Raw genomic sequence first — 23348 nt, 5'->3', positions numbered from 1 at the left:
TTTATTGTTTAAGTTATAATAAATACTTGTTACGGCCCTAGCAGGGCCTCCTCCTGAAGGTGCCTGTGTGGGCGTGTCCCACTACCTCTTCTGCCTGAGGTGCCACCTTTCCCTTTTGTGCAGCTGACTCTCGTCAGTAATTAAAGAGATTTAAGCCCAGGGAAAGGTGAGTTCTGGGCCAGAGTGCCATGTGAGTGGTTACAGTTAGTGAGCTGCTCTTTTTGGCTTACGTTTTACTTTATTGACCAACGCCTGAGTTTTGTTTTTCTTAAATGGTGATAGCGGCTTGTCCGTCTCTTTTAGTTGAGCTACTTTAATAAAACTCTTTAATTTAACCCTCATGCCTTCTTGTCTCCTTTTTCTGACCCGGACACTTTTTGTTACTGCCCCCTCACCGCCTAGACCCCTCAGGGAAACGTAACATGTGGGGGCTCGTCCGGGATCTGAAAAGGGAGTTTGAAATTGGTGGTGTTTGGGGTTTTTTTTTTTTGTTTGTTTTTTTGGCTTTTGTGTGATGGTTGTGTTGCTTTTTGAGAAGAGTAGAAATACACCTTCCCAGTTAAGTTAGGTGAGTGTTCAGCTGAGCTTTTTAAGTTCTTCCTTCGGGCACTCTTTTATTATTTTGTCTTTCTTATTTTTGGAGTAATCCTGGGTGGGGATTAGTTCCCTGTTGGGGGTAGGCAATTCAGTGCTCCAGTTGCTGAAGCTTTGCCTTTAAAGTTGCCTCGAGCCCAGCACGCTCCAGAAGATAGGTAGGTATAGTTTGGTGTGCTTAGGAACTGGGTACGTTGTATTTGTTAATGTGTGTGCAGCAAAAAGTAAGTTGGTCAAGAAGAGGAAGTTGTTCGGTTACCATTAATTGTTGGCTAGCCTGTGAGAGAATTGGCACAGGTGTGTGGTGGGTTTCTTCAGGCTGAAATGGCGTTCCAGTTGAATCAGCTGGAGCTGACGAGCACTGGGCCTACATCTGTTGGTGAACAGGTGTCCAGAGGCTCGTTTGTGAGCAATAACATCCACCTGTTTCCAGTTTTCTGTGAGTCTAGTGTTCATAGCTTCTTTATTGCATTTGAACGCATAGCGACTGCACTGCAATGGCCTCAAGACATGTGGTGCGTGATGTTACTATGTAAATTGACGGGTAAGGCTCAGGAGGTTTGTTCTGGTTTGTCTATGGAGGACTGCTTAGTTTATGAAAAGCTTAAAAGTGCCATCCTCCAAGCCCATGAACTCATACCTGAAGCCTATAAGCAGCATTTTCGAGGTTTGGAGTTGGCACAGGGTCAGTCCTATCTTGACTTCGATAGGGACAAGGCGAAGCTTTTTGATAGGTGGTGCTCTGCAAGCCAGGTTAATGACTTGGGGTCGTTACGTGAGCTTGTGCTTCTAGAGGACTTTAAGAACACAATGTCTGAGTGTGTTGCTTGTTATTTAAGTGAACAGAGGGTTTCCACTTTACAGCAGGCTGCCATACTGGCAGATGAGTTTACCCTAACTCATAAAACAAATGCTGTAGAATGTGATACCCCTCTGTGCCATAGTACATCTTGGCGAGGTAAGAGTGGGCCAGCTAACAAGGCTGAAAAAGTTGTGGTTTCGAGACCCAAAACGAAGCTTTGTTTCTCTGCCACAAACCTGGACACCTTGTTGCTAACTGTTTGAGGCTGAAACTCAAACAGAAAGCACACTCAAAGCAAAAAGGGCCTGCTTTGAGAAAAGTCAGTCCAGGTTCTCAAACAGACAAGGTTGCCCGGCCTAGTAAAAGGCTACACTTGGAGCATAATTGCTCAGTAGTGTCATGTAGTCGGGGTAAGAGGTCAACTAACCCTGAGTTGCCGCTGGTTGACAATTTCCCAGGTCCTCAAAATGACCCGCAGGGGGACAGACTGTGTATAAAACCACCAGTAAGACCGGCAACCCTGGCTAACAAACATGCCTGTACCGGTGACTTGAGGAATCATCTGCAAAGTGTTGCAGTAAGGTCTTCTGACTGCCTGCTGTGTTCTCCACATGTGATGGCTCAAAAAAGCCCTGGCTATCACATGAGACATTGTTTTGCGGGTCTGCGGCCACCTTCAGTAAGTATTTTGAACCCATTGAGATGGGGTTGGCAGCTTCCGCTAGCAATGCCTAACCGTTGCTATGGGGTTTGGTAGGTGGAAAGCCTGCAATTTGTTGATGTGACAGTTACAGACTTGATTTGTAGATAGTTTATCATAATCACTTGACAAACCACAGGTTTGTATTTATGGGAGGGGGTGTTACGGCCCTAGCAGGGCCTCCTCCTGAAGGTGCCTGCGTGGGCATGTCCCACTACCTCTTCTGCCTGAGGTGCCACCTTTCCCTTTTGTGCAGCTGACTCTCGTCAGTAATTAAAGAGATTTAAGCCCAGGGAAAGGTGAGTTCTGGGCCAGAGTGCCATGTGAGTGGTTACAGTTAGTGAGCTGCTCTCTCTTTTTGGCTTACGTTTTACTTTATTGACCAACGCCTGAGTTTTGTTTTTCTTAAATGGTGATAGCGGCTTGTCCGTCTCTTTTAGTTGAGCTACTTTAATAAAACTCTTTAATTTAACCCTCATGCCGCCTTGTCTCCTTTTTCTGACCCGGACACTTTTTGTTACTTCCCCTCACCGCCTAGACCCCTCAGGGGAACGTAACATACTTTATTTTAATATATCAGATTTAATGTATACATTGTTGGTTTAAAACTACACATTTAACTTTTTTACAAAATGCTTCCAGGATGGAACCAATGTTCAGTCTGTTTTCCACCTGTGGGAAGGAGTGCACACTGCAAGATGCGTTTTCATTAACCCCTGCAAGTTAATGCGGCCAATGAGGTATGCACTTTGTATTTTATGTCGTAGTAGAAAAATAAGATGCTCTGATGCGACCTGAGTGCTCACACTGTGCCTCCATAAAATGAAGGTTATAACAGAAAATCTGTCGCTCGCTCTCCCTCTCTGTCTTTCACTCACACAGACACGCACACCACCACCATCAACTTTGCTAAATTTCTAATGAAAAACATTAATCAGGCAGCTGTGATTGAGCAGCAATGTAAATCCAACTATTTTCACGGTTGTTGTGGTCGTGATAATTTTGTGATGCCACATCGAAAAGGCTCGGATGAGCTTTCCAAAGTTCTACAAGTTGTGCCTCCATCGCCTGTGTCCAGATCACACGCTGCACAGCCAAGCTGCACCGTCTTTTTCGCCGACGGTTACGTGTTTGCGCGTGAGCAGTGTGAGCAGCTGCGGTGACGCCCTCACGAGCGATTGATGATCGGGAGCTGCTCGAGGTGTTAATCGCTTCTCGTTACCCCACGTATACTACACGATGCACGATGAAGGCCAAAATTGGGCCGATCACCAAATCGGTCGCATGACTCAAAAATCGGCTCAAAATGGGCCAAAAATCGCACAGTGTAAGCCCAGCATTAGAGCAGCAATGTTTGTTCCCCTCAGAGAAAGAAAAATAGGCTGCAAAAGTACAGGGAGGAATGGGAAAAGGAAAACACCTGGCTGGAAAAGTGCACGATAACATCTATAAAGCGCACTGCACTGTGTGCCGGCGCACTTTTTCCATAGGCATGCACACACAATGGTGGGCACACGGAGAACATGAAGGGCGTGAAAGCTCGGGGAACCCTTAACCAATTTCTTGTCCACCAGGCCACGGCAGAAGCAGATATGGTATGTAAACATTGGTTTGTTTTTTTTTAAACCCTCTGGTTAAGGTTAATATGGGCATGTGCAGTGAATATCAGCGCTATGTGGCCAGAAGTGTGATAATGTAATTTATTTTGTGTAATAAACAACTGCAAGGATAGATGATTACAACAAATAGATGACTAATACATAAAAGTAATACATAGATGAATAATGATGATGAGTTATGATGCGTAATCATGGGAACAAGTGGGTTTACAAACAGGAGCAGCTGATTAGCATTAGAAAAGCTGAAATAATACCTCAACTGAAGCCAATTGTACTAAATGCACTAAATGTGCACTGTTACAAGAATGATTTTGTTCTATTGTTTTCTATTAATTTATATAATTTTAAGTTAAGCAGGACAGAGTTCTTTTAAAGAAAGATTTACTTATATTCTCAAAAGTTAAGCATGACAGGCTTCTGTTTAAGAAAGAGACCCGTTTTACTGTGTTAATGTTATTTTGAGCTAAAAATAAATGGCTAAATTATCATTTGTTTCCCATATGGTCATATCACAAAGAATATGCATCTGCTTAAATCAAATTCAAGTCAAATGGTTAAAAAAAAATTTCACACACAAAAAAAAAGAGCTACCACACTTTGCCCGGCCCTGGCCACGAGGCGTCCCTTATTTATTTTTCAGGGAGTTGGCAACCCTAATGATCGACTGTTCCCATTAGAATTCCACAGTTATCATCTTGTACCCCCTGAAAGTCCTGTATGCTTTGAGAGACCGCTACAGTAGGGAAACATACAAAAGAGTGTCCAAACCATTGTAATTTTGGCTTATTTCTGTCTTATATAGTATCCTGACTCCTTAGCTAACTTAATAACTTTAGCTAAAGCGAACAGTCTAATTCACAGGTGTTGAACTCCAGACCTTGAGAGCTGGTGTCCTGCAGGTTTTAGATGTGCCCTTGATCCAACACAGCTGATTTAAATGGTTAAATTACCCCCTCAACATATCTTGAAGTTCTCCATAAGCCTGGTAAAGAAACTAATCATTTGATTCAGGTGTGTTGACCCAGGGTGATATATGAAACCTGCAGGACACCGGCCCTTGAGGCCTGGAGTTCAACACCCCTGGTGTAATTCATTAGTGCAGTATTACTGGATCACCTCTGAAGTGGTATGATATGACTATCACTGAAACGGCAAACTTTGTGCTGGATTATTGTGCAGTTTTCTCGAAGGACCCGGATGTATGACCCCAAAAACTGAATTTAAGAACTAAAACTGAATGGTGAGAAGTGAAACTGAAAGCATTCAAGAGCTAAATTTAATTCAAATTCAGTTTTAAAAGCTGTTATTCAGGTTGAGCAATTCAGATTTGGTCTGAGCAATGAAAGTGTTGGCAGGATGAGAACACCATCTGTCCAGAGTTTAAGCTTTCTATACTTAACAGTCTTGTTTTGATTTAGCCACACCTTATCTTTATTTTGTAGTTTGCAAACATTTACTATCCCAAGTTTGTTTGTTTTGTCACTCAAAACTTATCTGTAAGACTTTTACAAAACTAAAGACATCTGTGAGAGCAGACCTTCATTATTCTTCCCACAGCACGGCTCAGCAGTGAAACCCTTTACCCGAGGAAGTGTATTATATTGTGTGCTGTAAAATTAAGTTGTTTTTTTTTTTTTTATTAGCTAATAGCAATTAAATATTATTTTAGCAAAGTGAAGATGCCAAATTTAATCACTCTCGAACAATGTGTTGCTGTTTGTGGTGTTTAGAAGTCATCATGAAATGGATACTCTGGATGGTCAGACCACCTGTTGAGCCAGAAAAGAGAAATATTAATTGGAGCCGTTTGTTCAAGGAGCAAAACTTGACACAAGCTGCACTATACTCACATGAGAAGCTCCACAAAGCAGATGTTTTTGTTCAACCCTTCAACTGCCTTCATATCAGCGTCAGAGAGAGAGAAATCAAATATCTGGAAAGTTGGCAAATAAGTCTGATTATATTCCATGCGTCTGGTTTTCAGAAGGCACTTTTTGCTACCTACATACCTAAAATTATAAACAAACCTCAAAGTTTTCCTTTATGCGAGCAGGGCTGAAGCTCTTTGGGATGACCACCACGCCTCTCTGTACATTGAACCGCAGACACACCTGAGCCGTGGTCTTGTTGTACTTTTTGGCAATCGATACCAGCAGGTCATCTTCCAGCATTGGGGGGCATTTTAGGTTTACCCTTTATTGAAACAGTGATATTTTAATTTCAATCAAGAGGCTGAGAACTTGACTAGCTACTCATAAAATGAGTGTGACCCATACCAAGATGGATCTCTGGATGTTCCCAGCGGGCTGTAACCAACAATGACGATACCATTCTGCCGGCAGTATTCAAGCAATTTTGGCTGGGTGAAATAGGGGTGGCATTCAACCTGTAATAGAGCACATATGTATACATACACACATGTTTCTGATGAAGACAGCTTGGCTTATTCCTTGCGAGTGTTATGAACCAACACTTCCAAGTGCATCTTGATTGTTCATGTTACTTAAATAATAACTTCCTATCTCTGTTATGCTTTCATTGATTCAAAGTTCAGTCCTTTCATACTGATAATATTTCAGGCAGTAAACTTACTTTTTAAATAAATTTGAAGTTTTCCCCACATTTCTGGGCGGTATACATTGCCTGCATTTTGTTCCTATACCTCTGCAACATATCCATGTCCTATCCACACAATGTTCACATCACATATCTATCAAAACACAGCTGTGTGTGTGATTTAGTTAAAACATATTGGGCATATGTCTAAAATCTGAGTCTTTCTGTTGTATTGTTCATTAGCTGTATGCGCAAATATTCAAAGACTGAAACTAAAGCCTTCAGCTGGTTGTGCCTCAGATTCTTTCTTCTGACTTTAATAAATTGCCGCTGCACAATAAAGTAACAAAAGCATTGACTCTTGAAACACTACTTTTTAAAATGAAGAATGGTTTGCACATTTATCTGCTGATCTTACGGTAAATATAGTACTGTACATTTCCCAAGTCTCGAGTATTTATATTTCTAATAGGACAGTTTCTTGTAAGTGGTGCTGAGCAATAGTTCTCCAGGCTTTCTGAAGACAAAGTTTTACTTTGGGCACTAGCTATTTTTTCACTCTTTTATCATGATTATTAAAACACCTAACACTGATCTATGAAATCAGTGTTATCAGTGTCACAAAAAGGCAGCTAATTCAAAGAATGACTCATTGAGTCTACACATTACAGAAAAGTTAGGAAAGAACCAGTTTCTTTAGGGACTTATTAGCATCCTGTAGTAAAAGAAAATTTCTTCCCATGTCTTTTATCTAAATCTCTGCCATGAATAACACGATTTGATGAGCAAAGAGCTTTTAGCTGGAAACTTGGCATATTTCAGTATGGTGTGAGGAAACTGGACAAGAAAAAAAAACATTAGCGCAGATGAACAGCATCTAAAAGCTATGTCCTTAAGAAAACAGAAAAACTGTATCAAAGATCTGATATGGGACCTGAGTGGTGTATCTCATCCTTCAACTAACCCATCAACAGTTTGTTGAGACTCACCATAAATGGTCTTTGTGGAAGGGTGGCTGTCAAGAAGCCACTCTTAAGGAAAAGAAGCAAGAAGAAAAGGCTGAATAGTGCCAAATTACACAAGAACTGTGTCAATACTGCGCCGTGCTACCTCACTGAACTCCTTAGTTCATATACCCCTGGGAAAGCCCTAAGATAATCAAGACAATTACTCCTAGTGCAGCCTAGATCCTGGCTAAAGACCAGAGGTGACCGTGCTTTTGCCCTGGCAGCCCCTAGCCCCTGGAACAATCTTCCTGCTGCTATTCGCGCCTCTGATTCCATCTATTCATTTAAATCTCAGTTAAAAACTTACCGAGCGTTTTCAGTTAGTTAGTTCAAAGAGCAAAGCTTTTTGACCTTAGTATTCTGAAAACAAGTACTTAGTAACTTATTTCCAGACAACTGCTTGCTCAATAATGTACCACTAACCTGGTTTGACACAGGTTTGTGTTTCAGCCCCGGCTTGTTAAGGATTAGCTCTAGTTGTCGCTTGTTGAAGTTTGAAACCCCAAGAGATTTTACAAGGCCAGCGTCTTTACAAGCTTCTAAAGCCTGTGAGAGACATAGGAAAGCACAATAATAAAACAATATAGTCAACGTTGAACTTTGAAACAATTTAAAAGCTCACAGAAACAGTAAAACTGAGACACTGTTGAAGCTGTCATTGATTTTTACCACATATCTTTTTGTATTTAACTATAAGTTAAAGGACGCGTGTACCCAATACTGTTGTTCTGTAGCAGTTATGTTGTCTTCACATATGTTAGGAAATAACTGAAACTAAATTTTCTTGAATAAGCAGGCCACCAAGTCTCACCTCCCATGTGGCACAGAGGTCCGTTTCATGATAAAGCCACTTCCCACTCTCATCTTTGGGGTTAAATTCATCTCCTGGCTTCAGAAAATTATAGTCTTTCAGTATAGTATAGTATTTCATTTGGTGCAGTAAAACCTCATGAAATTCAAATGTAAAAATTAAAAACTTGTTATTAAGTTTTCACATGTGTGCATACCTTGAAAGCCATGGGCAGTTCTATAATATAGAGGTCAACATAATCCAGCTGTAATGTCGTCAGGGTTTTCTCTAAAGTAGGTCGTACTAGCTCGGGTGGATGAAATGTGTTCCACAACTTCAAAAGAAAAGAAGAAAAGTTAACAAATGTAGAAAAAAGCTACAGAACTCAGCATTTGGTTTTTTTTAAGATTCAAAGGTAAGTCATGAAAATGAATATGTTATCGATTCGTATGTTATCCATACCTTTTAAGTTTCACACAGGCCAAAAGCATTTTAGACTAGTTTTTGGTTAACTTTTGCCTTGAGGGACTTTGTAATGTTTGTCTCGAAAGGTGTTGTACAAACCAAAATGTACTTACTTTATCTTCCTTATTTTTTTGTGGTTCAGGGAAATAATATTGGTATAATATTCAGATTGGCTTTTTTTCTTATTTGCATTATTAGTTATTTACTTTAAAATAACTAAAGGAGTTGTACTTTTTTGTCACTTTGGCCACCATTTTTGACAGGAAAAAACACATTTTTAAACTTTAAATTTTTTGTTGACATCAACAATTACACCCAGAGAAATCCTGCTAAACGCATTTTTCATGCATTCTCGATATAGATGTTAAAGCTCATCTAGAAACATGCATGCTAGGAATGGTGCAACCAAAACCTGTGCATGCCGTCATAGTGCTGGATTTGTTTCAATGAATTAGATGAAAAACAACCTGCTTCACCCTGAATAACCTACATGAGGATTTTGTGGATTTGTTATTAATGGAACTTGTTGTTCGATTTCTAAAAGTCTTGATGATCTTCATGCATCACTGAACTCTTGAGGTGGGAAGTAACAAAGCACAAATATTTGTTAAAATTTTATAAAATTTTCTATACTGCACTTCAGTAGTAAAACAGGCTCGTTACTTTTGCCTTAACGGATTTGCTTTAACGGATTTTTGTCACTATGAGCCAACATTGTGTTTTTGCATATTATGATACATGCAAATCAAACTGAGGCTATTTAAAGACTACATGAAAATACTCTGGAGATTAATTTGGTGTACTGTGATGGGTTTAAAGTAAAGAAGAGTGTGTGACCGGTGCACAGTGACTGTGGTTTCATGAGTTTGCATGAGTTCTACATCAAGTGTAGCAGAGATTCATATGAATTTTAGCTGATGATTCTTAGATCTATTGACTGATATATATATTTTTTATTTTACTTCTTTTTCTTCAGATTCAAGCTGAGTATACTTAGATTGGAAAAAACTTAGGCTGAAGTTTGTATTCCCATCTGCTAATATTATTTTATCATTGTGTTAACATAGCCGAAGGTTAAGTTAGCTTTGCAGAGAAATAGAAATGTCCTCCAAACAGCTACTAAACACCCTGTACTTTTTTACTTTTACTTGAGTAAAGAAGTTGAATCAGTACTTCATCTTTTACTGGAGTAGTTTTGAACAGTAATAGATGTACTTCTACTTAAGTACAGAATGTGTGTACAGAAAAACAGAAAGAAAAAAAAAGTTCAACAGTCAAGGTGCACAGGAGAGGCTCACACGAACAAGTATGCTTTGCAAACCTTTCCACAATAGAAGATGTCCTCTCTTTTCACAGTTCCATCTGCTATTTTGTCCCTTATTGCTTGCCCCACTTCATGTTCATTGTAATAGATCAATGCTCCATCAATATGTCTGTAGCCCGTCTCGATCGCAATTTTGACAGATTCATATGCAGTTCCTTTAGGAGTCTGTCAAAAAAAAAAAAGAAGAAGAAGAAGTAGTACTGGAAGGAATATATAGTATAAAATAAAATAACAACAACCATAATAATAATATAATAAGCACTCAAAAGTCACAGCGAAAAACAAACAAACAAAAAATCCTACCACTATTTTTTATTTATTCATTTAGTTTTTGCAACCCCCCCTGGCTTCTGCTCCGCGGCTGCTGAGTGAGCCCTCATCTGGGACTCTCCTCAGCTCTTACTGGGACAGTGGCGCGGCTGCCCCTCTGTTGGTCTTCCTTGGTCTCTTGTGTTCTGGGGGCCTCTGGATGTCTGGAGTTTTGATCTCCTCCATACCCGCTTCACACCCTGGAGGACGGGGCTGTGGCCCCCCCACACTCCCTAGCAGATCATTACATGGAGAAACCTTTGGAATGCAAGCATGCTGATCCACACAGGTATGCACACATGGGTATTCACAGACGCGGACTAAAGCTTTCTTGGCTGCTGCCTCAAAGCACACTGTGCGCTGTCTATCTTGCGTGCTGCACAATATCGTTTATTACTTAGTAAATACTGATATCTATGACTAGCTAGTTTATTGTGATGGTGCTTTGCTTTCTCTATTATTATGTTGCTCTTTGTTGTTTGCTGTCTCCTCTGTTTGTTTGTTTGTTTGTTTGTTTGTTTTTTCTCCATACAGGTGACCCAGGAGTTTTTTTTTTTTTGTCTCTCTTCCCCCCCCTTCTCACCGTCTCTTCTCCCCTTGGGTTTTCTTTCTTTCTCTCCCCCTCTCTCTCTCATTCATTCCCCCTGTCCTATTTATTAAAAAAAAAAAAAAAAAAAAAAAAAAAAAAATGACAAAGGATGAACTGAAGCTCTGCCATCACGTAATGTCGCATACTGCTGTTTCTGATGTCATTTAAGAAAAAAAAAAAAAAAAAAAAAGGAATATATAGTATAAAATAAAATAACAACAACCATAATAATAATATAATAAGCACTCAAAAGTCACAGCGAAAAACAAACAAACAAAAAATCCTACCACTATTTTTTATTTATTCATTTCGTTTTTGCTTCGTGACACATGCACAACGATATACAATATACAATTAAATCATGAATCTTACCTCGTGGGGATCTGCATAAGTTCCCAGTCCTATCAAGGGTATGCTGTTTCCATCAGATAGGGGAATGGAGTGACTTTCTGCTGTCAATTCCATGTTTAACAAAAATGTTTGTTACAAAGATCTTGATGTCTGACACTGTGCACTCACTCGAACTTTTGAATACTGTCTAGGAGGCTGGCTCCTCTGCTCTCTACTCGGCCAGAAACTCCTCCCAAATGCAAAGTGCCTCAACTGTTGCTCATGAAAACATGAACAACCGGACACCAAGACAAACATTTACAAATGGAAGTGAACACGCTATCTGATCATCATGAATGAGACTAAAATGCTATACTATATGCTATATTATATGTTGGATTAAGCTTTCAGATACTGGTGAAAGCTGGCAGTGACAATGGGATTACGCTGAATTTATCTACCCCCAGTTCTTCAGGTGACACAGTGTTGAAAGCCAAAAGGTGAGAGGGAAATTAAAGGGTATTATCAATGGGACTATTCCACTCCACCCTCATAGTGGTACATCCCATCTGCCTAGTATTGATTCAGAAGATTCAAGAGCTTTATTGTCAATACATGAGTATACACAGTTTACAGTGTACCGAAATGCTGTTTCACCCCAAGCCCCCTATGGTGCATTTATAAAAGATATATTTCCAAGAGTGCACAACTGACCTGTCCTTCTCTACCTTTTGCTCTGAGATATGAACATGCGCCATAACCACTGAGGCTTGCATCCGAGAAACTGTGCAATTCGTACTGCACAATGTCCGCATCTTGCGAGTAGCTTCGTGGGATCTTCAGAGCTGCCAACTTGGGCAGGTCTCTCAACCATGCTTCCCATTGTGGTAGAATGTGATGTGGGAGATCCTTGTCCCAATTAACTTTGTCCTTGCACAACGTTTGGAGTATTTGCTTTCCAATTAATATGAATGGGGCAACGAACCCAAGGGGGTCAAAGACTGAAGCAACAATCGAGAGCACCCCTCTCCTTGTCAATGGGTTGTCTTTAACTTGGACTCTGAATTGGAATTCATCTGCCTCTATGCACCATTGCACTCCAAGTGCACGTTCAATGTGGAGTTCTCCAAGAGCCATGTCCTGGTCTTTGGCTTTAGCTTGTTCCTCTTGGGGAATAGCTGCAAGCACTTCTTTGTCGTTTGACACAAACTTATGCAGATGTAGGTTGCCTGTTTTACAAAGTGCCCTTGACTCGTTTACCAACTGTATGGCTTCGACTGTTGATCTCACACTAGCGAGTCCGTCATCGACGTAAAATCCTCTTTGGATGAACTCAATAGTCTCTTCGCTGAATCTGTTTCTACCTTGAGAAGCAATATGTTTGAGTCCGAAATTGCAGCATCCGGGAGATGAAGCTGCTCCGAAAAGATGCACTCTCATCCTGTACACTGAAGGCTCAGAGTTTAAATCGCCTTTGTCCCACCAAAGAAACCTCAAATAGTCTTGATGCTCCTTGATGACGTGGAATTGGTGGAACATCCTCTCCACATCACACATGATGGCGATGGGGCCCTTTCTGAATCGACATAACACTCCAATCAGTGCGTTGGTAAGATCTGGTCCAGTCAGAAGGTGATCGTTAAGAGATGTCCCCCGGAAACGGGCCGAACAATCAAAAACCACACGTATCTTCTCAGGTTTGTGGGGGTGGTATACCCCATGGTGTGGTATATACCATCCTGCCTCCTTATCCAGTTCTTGCTCTGGGACCTTCTCTGCGTCTCCACGGGCTATGATGTCGTCCATGAACTTGACGTAATCCTCATAGTATTTCTTATCTCTTCTGAGCCGACGTTCCAACGACGACAGTCTATGCTCAGCACATTGTTTGTTGTTTGGAAGATTCGGGTCGTCGGTTTTGAGTGGCAATGGGAGTTCATAGTGACCGTTTTCCTTTTGCCTTATGCCTTTAGTCACCTTTGACATGAACAAAATGTCTTCCTGAGAGACTGGATTGTCATCTGTTGCATGCTCAGAGAAATCAGATCCCAAAACCTATATTACATCAGCCGGACCCACTTCCTTCACTTGAGTTCTGCATACAAAATGCACTTCTTGCCTGAGTTCAACTGCTTGTTGTACTGCAGGAGTAACTTCTCGAACAATGATTCTGTGGCTTATGCCAATATCATCATTGTGATTTTGAACTTGAGACGTACAACCAACTATGCTCCAGCCGAGATCAGTTAGCTGTGCGTAAGGCTGATTCTCCTCACCTGCAATGACTTCCCGTGGAAGAAGGGCTTGCTGACAGTTATAGCCGAGAAGCAGACCAACTTCGCATTCAAGCATTGGAGGTAACCTATCTGCCCGCCTTTTGAGGTGAGGCCAATTCAAAGCAGTTTCAGACGTCGGGATGTGTGATCTGTTCACAGGGATGAATTCTCTTGTATAGACCGGTGGCAATGTAATTCTCTTTTCCTGCTTGTAGCCTCTAACTTGAAGATTTACCAGTTTCTCACATGGTATGACTGTCGACTTGGCGGACATGGTCGATAGTCTTAGATGAGCCTTACTCTTATCTGTGTCGAGATCCTGGGCTACTTCATCCAAGATAAAGGATGTATCGCTCTGAGAATCGAGGAGGGCATACACTAGAACTTCTCTGTCTGGGTGATTTTTTGACGAAACCCAGACAGGTAGAATGGAGGATGTCAGTGTGCTCGAAGTTACTTGAGTTACTCTATTAGAGATTGCGGTTGCTGGTTCATCTCCTTCGTCCTTGTCTTGAGAGTTATCATTCGTTGCAGGCATTATCCTTTTACGCTCTACAAACTTGTCATCATGCAGACACGTGGGATGCTTCTTCTGGCATTTCTCACACGTATTCCTTTTATCACACTTCTTAGAATGATGTCCCCCCCTTTATACATCCAAAACACAGCCTTTCTGCTTGTACAAACTTGATACGATCCTGGACTGATTTTTCCATGAATTTGAAGCATTTATCCAGTGTGTGACCATTTCTTTTGCAGTAAAGGCAGATCATGGGATTTATGTGACTTGAGTTGGTTAAGTGACTTGAAGTTGTGGTTAATGTTTTAGCTTGAACGACTTGGCTGCGTGAGTGTTTGGGTTTACTGATTTCCAAACCCTTGAGTGCTTGCATTGAAGCTATGGGGTCACATGCTAGGTCTGCTTCAGTGGATACAAAGTCTGTAAACATGTGAAATGATGGATACTCTCCATTAAGGGTTTTTCTTATTTTCATCGCTGCGCGATTCCATCTTGTTGTCAACCAGTCTGGAAGTTTCAGCAAGAGTTTCTGAATTTCCATACAGTCATTGAGAACCTCTAATGTCTTTATGTGTGGCATCGCAGCTTCACAACTTCTAAGGAAGTCGGCAAACTCTCTCAACTCACTTCCATCCTTGGAGCTTATTTTAGGCCAACTGTGAAGTTTGTCTCTGAAGCATTTTCCTATAGTGAACAGATCTCCAAAGCGCCTTTCCAGCACTTCCCAAGCTGCATCATACGCTTTATCTGTGCCCACTAGGAGAAATCCTTCAACCACTCTCTTTGCGGGTCCACCAAGGTACATCCTGAGATAATAGAGTCTTTCATTCTTTGGAATGTTTTTTCTTTCAATCAAGGTCTCAAATGACAACTGCCAGTCCTTGAACTTTAAAGGGTCACCAGTGAACAGTGCAGGTTCCGGAGTTGGAAGACAATTAGCACTTATTGCGTCTGCTAGTATGCCGACTAGATCCAAGTTTGGCTGTGGATGAGTTGCTGAAGCGGCAGCTTGTGTTGCTTTAGGGATAAATGGCGGACTTGATGCGTTTACTGCTTGGCCTGTGGTGCTCTTAGGTTGCACACCAGGGTTTTGTTGGGCTTGGTTTATGACTGTGAGAGTATGTGGAACAAATGCAGGGCTTGTGGCATTATGGGCTTGGGTTGTATTTGGAGCTTGAGAGGGAACTTGTGGTGGAGCAGGGATTGCTGAGGTTTCGCTCTCAGTTTTGATACTGCTCACTAAACTACGACTTTCTGAAATACTTTCAGCTTCTGCATAAACCTTTACTTTAGCTCTTGCAGCATTAAATTTTTTAACCTCTTCCAAGCGTTCAATCTTTCTGCGCTGCTCCTCCATTGTTTGTTGCCTTTCCAAGTTTTCAAGTTCCAACTTTTTTAGTTCAGCTGCTTCCCTTTCTTGATCCTCCATTACTGCTAATATTTCCTGACACACAGCTGCCTCAGCCTCTGCTTCTATTCTTTTAATTGTTTGTGAGTATGACTGGCTTGAACCACTTTTCGACCTTTGTGATTTTGACCTTGATTTAGTACTTTCAGATCCTAAGCATGATCCAACATCTGGCCATGGCTCTTCATCACCATCTGCAAGGTCTCCTTGTAAGTGTTTTTCAGGTCTTCTGACAATGAACGAGGAAAGTGATGTACATGCATCCACTTTGCGTCTTTCATCTGCATCGGGAGTTTGTATTTGCCGTATTTGTTCATAAATGGTTTGTACATCTTTGCAGGCAACATTTACATTGTTGATGAGCACATTCAATTCACTCTCGGAAACTTCATTCCTTAATATTACTTTACTCAATCTTGCTTCATATCTCCATTTTTCAAAAACAACAGCATATCTGTGTTGGAGGCCTTTGAGTTTCTTCTCTTGAAGCTCTTTACCCTTTTCTGTTAGTGTTCTTACTCTTTCACTTTTACGAACAGTCTGTAGTTCTGTAATTTGTTCATCATCATTTTCTTCCACTTCGGTAAGTGGTACAGCATGGTGCTCTTCGAGATCTTTGTCAACCATCTCGGGAGTCTAGTTAAATGTCATTGAGCGCACTGTGTTCAGATTTCAAATACTGTATACTTTAAGTGCTCCTTTTCTTAAAGGACCTTGTAAACTTCACTCAAACTTTGACCTTAAGGAAGCACACAGAACTATTCACCAAACTACAAAGCATCACCTTGAAGTACAGTAGAAATTAAATAAACTTTGACAAATGTGTTATAGAAACTTATTGTGGCTCTTTAACCTTGACTTAAACCACTATTATTCTACCTTTAATGCTGTCTTTTATTAATTTCCACCTTACTCCAGTTGTACAACGTTATTGCCGCTGTGCCTGGCTGCTTGAGAACGGTGAGCTTATGCAATGGCGCCCTCTTGTGTCGCTCCACTTCACCGTCACTCTCTGCAGCTGCCGTCTTCGTAATTAGCTTCTCACCGGCACTGGCTAGGGCGCGTTTTCACTGTAACTCCGAAATGACAACACAGGCATATGGCAAGCCATTAGTGCCAAAATCCGCCACTTTCCTAACCCGTTTGGTTAAGAAATGGCGTAAAAAACGCCGTTTAATTATTCAAAACGCCGAAAAAAACGGCGTTCTGTTCCGACAAACGCCGCTTTTTCCGCCACTCGGATGGTGTGTTCAGGGCGCCATCCGAGTGGCGGAAAAAGCGGCGTTTGTCGGAACAGAACGCCGTTTTTTTCGGCGTTTTGAATAATTAAACGGCGTTTTTTACGCCATTTCTTAACCAAACGGGTTAGGAAAGTGGCGAATTTTGGCACTAATGGCTTGCCATACTGGCACGGCTTCTTCAAGACGGGCGCTTCGCTGCACTTATTGAACGCCGTGAAAACTACAAACATAAAACACAAAGGCTTTAAGCGCTTCAGTCTATCAAAAGTAACACTTGTGCTTTAACAACAAAAATTACCTCGTGGCCGCCTGCCACTTCGGAGGTCCTAGAAGAATAGCTTTACAGTCTTGTGCATTCTAAATTAAAACATAAAATAATTAGAACACCATACATTACATATTTTCACAATATTACAATACAGTTATGGCAAATGACAAATACCTTGTACCGCTGGTAGACTAACCAGGCCTTTGCAGATAGCTCGCTGAACTCCTTAGCCTGATTATTAAACGTGGGCTCACAGCCTATACTATCACGCCCAAACCTCGCGATAATAGCGGTGTAACAAAACTTGTTCTTTGTGACAAGATAAACACGGACGATCTGATTTCCTCGTGTCAGCATTGTTCCCACATCATCATAATTAATGTTGTTCCAGGTTCAACATTGCAAGTGACCAATCACCTTCTTGTGACGTCATTCCTTTGCGACTTCGAAATACCCGCCTTCGATTATTTCGAAATACAAGTGAAGAAGCGAAAAACCGCCGCCTGTCCGCCGAATTTGAAGTCAATTCGCCTGTCCGCCGAATTTGAAGTCAATTTAGGATACTTTCCTTTAATAAACGGTAAGCATTATACATATGTTCCTCACTTGGCTTGCTGTTTGTTTGCTAGCGATAGGCTACTTGACGACAGCATTAGCTAACCAGTGTTCCCCAACTTTTTGGGTGTTTCGTGGCCCGGGGGTTGGGTCAGGCAAAATTGCAGTAGCTTCCCTGATCATTTTACAAACATAAGTGAAGAGAATCTGGACTAAAAGGCCTAGACTTATGGTTGTGTGCTGAATCTATGAATCAAACTATCACCTGGAAACATAATTAACTGGTCCATAGCTGTGAAACTGGACATGAGTTCTTGATTCTATGGAGATTAACAGTAATCCAGAAATTTACAAATTTGTCCTGGTACATCGCGTAAATGTTGTCCCAGGGACATCGCGTAAATGTTGTCCCTGGGACATTGTGTAAATGTTGTCCCTGGGACATCGTGTAATTGTTGTCCCTGGGACATCGTGTAAATGTTGTCCCTGGGACATCGTGTAGATGTTGTCCCTGGGACATCGTGTAAATGTTGTCCCTGGGACATTGTGTAATTGTTGTCCCTGGGACATCGTGTAGATGTTGTCCCTGGGACATCGTGTAAATGTTGTCCCAGGGACATCGTGTAGATGTTGTCCCTGGGACATCGTGTAGATGTTGTCCCTGGGACATCGTGTGATAGCTTGTAAATAATGGAATGAAAATTATTGATTGTTATTAACTTGTGAAAAAGAAGTGTAACAAATCCACATGTTATGTTCTTACACCCTTACAGAAACTGTGACTCCTTCACAATGTCAGGTAAATGTCAACTCATGTTGAATAATCAACCAATCAAGCCTTTTATTATCACATGCAATGTTACACGTACAACTGCAATGAAAATTTCACCCCCTTCTGACCATACATATATTGCTTAAACATCACATTGGGAAGACAGGTCGGAAACAGTTAGGAAGGTCAGAAAACAATTTAATTAATAGATGAGGGGAGAGGAGGAGAAAAAAGAACTACAACCAGACAAAGCTCCTAGAAGACTGAAATGGATGATGGTTGCAGCATGCAAAAAGAAAATGATATCTGTTGACTACAGCATATGCTTTCTCACAGATTACCTTGTGGGAGTAGCTGGACCAAACTCTATTGGTATTTCAAGTTTGAAATCCCTGTTTGACCAGACTAACATTTCAGATGAGGTACCTCTTGACATAAAAATCCTTTTATGTTGTCATAAAACTAATGTTAAATTCTGCTTTAAATACACTTTATTGTACAATTTACTTAATGAATCGTGTTCCTTAGGTCTGTTTTTATTTATATGTATTTATTTATTTGTTTTATAAGGTAATAGATGGCCTAATCTATTTGCAGTGTGAGGTATGTTGAAAAGCTTGTTTGATCATAATGACATAGCATGTTTACGTTTTTTGTAATGTATTTGAAAACATAGGTGTATTTATGTTATTTTTATAGAATTTCCCTCACATTTATCCAATACCAAGCCAAATCACTGGAAAAATTTTGGATGGGTCCACAAGAGCACAAAGTGCATACTTTTTGAAGGTATGACTTGGACTGTGGTAACTATGTTCTTATCACAAAGGGTTTATAAGTTGCCACTATAAACAAACAGCATTTTCCCAAATTGAAGCCTTGTCAGAAGAACCTGAAAAATACCTTTCTGAAACCTTTTCTGTGTAAAGACTTTTCAAAAGCAATGCACACAGATTAAAACATTTCTGTCTTGGCCAACTGATAAAGAACACCAAAAATTTAGTGGTGCGTGTTGAGTCTGTGGTCTTGATTTGTTTTGTACACACTATAGAAATTAATTAATGTAAACCAAAAATGACACTTTCTATATGTTTGTGTATCTGCAGAATTAATTACAAGTCTCACCTGACAAGCTTTTGCAGTTTTGCAGTGTCATTCTTGACAGAAAAACATACTTGTCACATTATTTTTATTTCCAGAAAAACATCTTTCAGATGTATGAGAAATTGATTGGAGCCTGTCTGGAAAACGGCAGCCACTGGACCTTGTTTGTAAGTTGCACAGATTTTGCACTCTCTCTAGTGCATGATACTTTTCAGTGTCCCTCATTAGGAATTCTCAAGGCCCAAGCCTACCATATCCATCTTTTTACAAAACAGTTTTGTGACATACCCAAGAGGACCATAGTCTATATGAATTCATTTGGCGAGTCGGAGGTCAGAAAAAGTGCGGTGTTGAAAAACTGGAGGTAATTAATTAACATATTTAACATAACATATTTAATTTAATTGAAATCATTACCGAACGTGGTTATTGATTTCTCTATATGCTTTTTATTTGTAATAACTGCGATCTTTCAGCTCATTTGCTTCAGCAAGAGGCTGCGCTGGAGAGTGGACCTTGTCACATGTGAGCCACCCACATCAACAGGATGGGAACTCATGTGGAGTGCATGTCATAATGGTACTGAAAACTATAGCTTTAACCTATATAAGTAATGTTTACATTTTTGCCTATTCAGTTTTTAAAGCCTTAGAGGCAGGATGGTAAAATCTCAATTTTTTTTGTAGATTGAACCATTTCAGCAGTAATGCTTTGCTTTGGTTGCTCTGTTTTTTTTTTTTCTCGGGGGGGGGGGGGGGTTAAAAACAAACAAACATTTCTTTGTTAATCTAATTCTTTTTGTTCTTTTTTTTTTTTTTTTTCGTCAATTATTAGTTTGCCCAATCTCTCATTGACGGTAAAACACAAGTGGAGGAGTACAACACTGAAATCACAAAGCTCAGGTCCCGACTTTGCCACTACTTATTTTCCTCAATAGGTAAAGATAAAATTAGCTGCCTTCTTTTTCTCTAACATTGGAAAATGTAACTTGTACTTAAACAAATTATATTTTGCAGATCGAACTAGGAAGTGCAGTCAGTGCTGGTGTGTGATTGCAGCCAAAGACCGGGTACACTATGACATGTCCTTAGCCATATAGATTGTTTATTTAATGGACTTTGTTCATTTGTTTTTTGTTTGTTTATTTCTTCTTCTTTTTTTTTTTTTTAATTCACAGGTGCAGTGCCAGAAATGTGGTGCATACAAGCACATGCGTTGTTCAAAGTCTGTTTGTGGCATCTGTATCTTCTGTGAGAGTAAGTCACAATATAACTAAACAATGTCCAAAAATGTTTAAAGTGAATTTTTTTTTCGTAATTTTGCCTTTGCACACCAGGACTGTGTAATTAAAGTGGACGTTTCAAGATCCAGTTTTTACACAAAACTATTTTAGACATAACTGTGTCGTATTGTGGGGATTTCTCTTCACAATTAAATTGATATAGTGCTGTTTATATCATTCTTCTTTATGTAACAGCACAGTGCAGCACAGCAGAGGGAAAGGAGTTGTGCAGCATAGTGGGTGGCTATACAGGAGGAGCAATAGAAGTAGCCAGTGAAGAATGTCATCAGGGAAAGCATCAGGCAGCGAATGACAAAGGAAAAGTTCCTAAGGGAGAGAACATCTGCAGCAAATCGACAAGTAACAGTGAGATAGGAAGACTGACAGTCAGAGATGAAGGTACACAGACTGAAGACAAAGAAAAAGAAACAGAAGTATACGGCACAAGTCTGAGTACAGATAATGCTGCTGCTGATGATGTTGACAGGATCGATGCAGATACAGAATTTCAAACTGATTCAGAAGGAACTAGTACAGTTTACAGAGTGCATGGTCGCTTATCTGTACCAAGCTCAAAAAAGAAAACCTACACAATAACAGAAGACGAGATCAAGCGCAGAATCAACGCAGAGAACATGTCAGTTCATGTTTTCAGAGGTTTGATTGGGGTAGGTATACATTTCGTGATTTTGATGTCACCTGAAATAAATCCGGGTTACTCGTATCAATGAAGTGACAATGTGGCTGGAAATTGTGCATTTGCTGCAACATATACACAATTACACCATGTAAACAAAAGCATTTAACTTTGTGCGCGTGTGTGTGTCTCTCTCTGCTCTTTTGGTGTTTGCACTTTTTCTTTTTTAGGGCCGTAAAGCCAAACTGCCCGCAATGATTCTTGACAGGCCTAAGAAGGCCAAAACTAAAGTAACAGTGTTTAGTGTTCTGAGTGAAGAGGAGGCTGGGGAGCTAGCCCTCGGGTTTGCCGGAAGATTGGCCTGCGATGTCACAACAGACATGGTCTGTAAAGGCATCGACCATTCAAGTGCTGATATGACAAAGTAAGTTAGTAAAACAATATGAAAGTTGTATCTTTTTTGGTATTATTTGTCATTTCCCCGTATTTGGGTTATTGGTGTAACATTGTTAATCTTACTTTCTAATAACAGACAGACTCTTCTCAAAATCCAACACAATCTTAAACATGAGCTGACTGATTCCTCAACCTTCAGTTTGCTGACACACACCTTTGGCCCCGCTGCACTGGATTCTGTCATTTCATTCCTGTGTGAAAAACTTGATCTTGTTTCTTAAATAATGAAACCTTTTGTGACTTTTGTTTGTTCTGTAAATCAGAATCTTGAAAATTGTTCATTGTTGTTCTAAGTTTGTGTTAACTATTTGGCAAAAATGATTGGTTCCTAATCCAAACAGCATAATGACTGTTCTAACACATATCTTAAAAATGCTACAAAGAAAGAAAATTATCACATATGTTTCAATATGAATGTAATTGTGTCACACTCGGTTTGTAGTAGCTTTCCTGTTTTATTTTGAGTTTTGGTATGTTTACACTGTTATTTTTATTTCCCGTGTGTTCGTCTTCCCTTATTAGTTTTACTGTATTTAATTAGTCTGATTTAATAACTTATAATTATTTACTTTCCAGTGTGTATATATGCTCCTCGTTTGGATTATTGTTTGTTTGAGTTCTGCCTGTCTTTTCTATTAAAGATTTGGACTTTTGGACTATTAGTGGACCTCGTAGGTTTTTATTCTGTTCAATTGGTAATTGACTGGGTTTAATTTAGTGGCCTGGAAAACAGGCCGGAGGGGTCTGGTCATTTTAACCCCCTAAGACCCGAAATCTTCCATGGCATGCATTTTTAATTTCTCTTTGATATTTGGGCCGATTGGAACCCGATGAATGTAAAAAGAAAGAATTACCAGGTTTTGTTTTTTTTACCTAATTTTTGTTTCTGAGAAAAATGAGAGCCACATATGAGGACATTAATTTGAAATTTCGATAGAACAGTTGCAGTATAATGTCCTCATAACTGTATATCAGGCACTTGTTGATCAAGATTTAGTATTTTGGTCTAAATAACCCAAAATGTGATGTCCACATGTGTGGACGCCAGGCTGGAGTAAAGTGTTAGAGCTATTTATACCTATGTAAACTTTTATACACTGGTTTTTACCTGTCTTGTTTCAGAAAGGTTTAAAAGGGTAATGTCCACAGTTTATTTGTTTATTTATTTGTTTGAATTCAACATATTTTATTAAAGTAATTGAGCTTGAACACAGAAAAAACTGAATCAAATAATCATAAAATCAAATCACTTGCACTATACTGAAGTCTAATCTACTCTGAGCTAATGCCGGTTTCCAACACTAATGATCGGGTGAAGGAGAGAGATGAGGGTGTGCACGGCCACTGGTGCTCTTATCCCTGTTCTTTGTGATACAATCCAACAGGAAAGCAGTCAAACCCTTGGACATTAGCCAAGTTAACGTTCACAAATATATACACACAGAGGAACTCTGAGCCCCAATGTCAGCATTAGCACAAACATGCCACTTCATACCAAATCTCAGTGTGAGGTCAGGTGTTAGTCTCATTCCATTATTCTGGCTATATTTTCTTACTCATTACTATTAAACTTATACTTAAGACTAACTATTAACAAAATCACACCCCAATAACTCTGTTATTACACTTTGTATTTAATCATAAAAAGGCTGGATGTTGAAACCTTTTACTTCTATTTTGTATGAGCCAGGATTCTCAACAGCTGATACTCTATGTCCAAAAAGTGACAGGTATCGTTTTATGG

At 40.1% G+C, this 23348-nt stretch overlaps 3 protein-coding genes across 9 annotated transcripts in view; 2 read left to right on the top strand and 1 right to left on the bottom strand.

The window, feature by feature from the left end:
• The window catches only part of LOC309691813 (transcription intermediary factor 1-alpha-like), a 94140-nt gene that overhangs the window by 6713 nt on the left and 64079 nt on the right, over window positions 1-23348 (top strand). Inside the window, exon 2 of the mRNA XM_082509764.1 lies at window positions 2739-2836. The gene's annotated coding sequence lies outside the window, so the exon portion shown is untranslated. The remainder of the gene's footprint in view (window positions 1-2738; window positions 2837-23348) is intronic.
• Window positions 2856-17062, bottom strand: LOC309691816 (aldo-keto reductase family 1 member D1-like). 3 transcript variants are annotated; one of them, XM_082509772.1, is made up of 10 exons: window positions 16973-17062; window positions 11128-16887; window positions 9855-10022; window positions 8286-8402; window positions 8090-8167; window positions 7702-7824; window positions 5992-6101; window positions 5743-5908; window positions 5566-5648; window positions 2858-5484 (listed from the first exon to the last, which is right to left on the bottom strand). In XM_082509772.1, exons 2-10 carry the CDS (start codon window positions 11218-11220, stop codon window positions 5442-5444), a joined length of 981 nt encoding a protein of 326 aa, XP_082365898.1. In that variant the 5' UTR covers window positions 11221-16887; window positions 16973-17062; the 3' UTR covers window positions 2858-5441. The 3 variants fall into 3 exon arrangements, with proteins under 3 accessions (XP_082365899.1, XP_082365898.1, XP_082365897.1); XM_082509773.1 differs by lacking the exon at window positions 7702-7824 and having other exon boundaries at window positions 2856-5484; XM_082509771.1 differs by lacking the exons at window positions 2858-5484; window positions 5566-5648; window positions 5743-5908; ... (3 more) ...; window positions 8286-8402; window positions 9855-10022 and having other exon boundaries at window positions 11218-16887.
• Window positions 17139-22266, top strand: LOC309691817 (uncharacterized protein). Of its 5 annotated transcripts, none has more exons than XM_082509776.1 (15): window positions 17139-17378; window positions 18127-18152; window positions 18462-18547; window positions 18696-18728; window positions 18825-18914; window positions 19325-19396; window positions 19505-19593; window positions 19706-19808; window positions 20064-20166; window positions 20246-20298; window positions 20407-20485; window positions 20707-20910; window positions 20999-21148; window positions 21379-21572; window positions 21681-22266. In XM_082509776.1, the coding sequence occupies exons 2-13, from the start codon at window positions 18146-18148 to the stop codon at window positions 21106-21108; spliced, it is 1029 nt and encodes a 342-aa protein (XP_082365902.1). In that variant the 5' UTR covers window positions 17139-17378; window positions 18127-18145; the 3' UTR covers window positions 21109-21148; window positions 21379-21572; window positions 21681-22266. The 5 variants fall into 5 exon arrangements, with proteins under 5 accessions (XP_082365902.1, XP_082365901.1, XP_082365900.1 ...); XM_082509775.1 differs by having other exon boundaries at window positions 20999-21179; XM_082509774.1 differs by having other exon boundaries at window positions 20999-21572.

Source organism: Aulonocara stuartgranti (assembly GCF_965226115.1).
Source record: "Aulonocara stuartgranti genome assembly, chromosome: 17".
Taxonomy (NCBI): domain Eukaryota; kingdom Metazoa; phylum Chordata; class Actinopteri; order Cichliformes; family Cichlidae; genus Aulonocara; species Aulonocara stuartgranti.
The sequence above is the reverse complement of the archived record's forward strand: the minus strand, read 5'-3'. Positions and strand labels throughout refer to the sequence as shown.

Coding starts and splice junctions, on each gene's coding strand:
- LOC309691816 (XM_082509771.1), bottom strand. CDS start 13,071: ATGTCAAAGGTGACTAAAGGCATAAGGCAAAAGGAAAACGGTCACTAT.
- LOC309691817 (XM_082509776.1), top strand. Junction 18,729..18,824: donor TAATCTATTTGCAGTGTGAG/GTATGTTGAAAA, acceptor TTATTTTTATAG/AATTTCCCTCACATTTATCC. Junction 19,809..20,063: donor GTGGAGTGCATGTCATAATG/GTACTGAAAACT, acceptor GTCAATTATTAG/TTTGCCCAATCTCTCATTGA.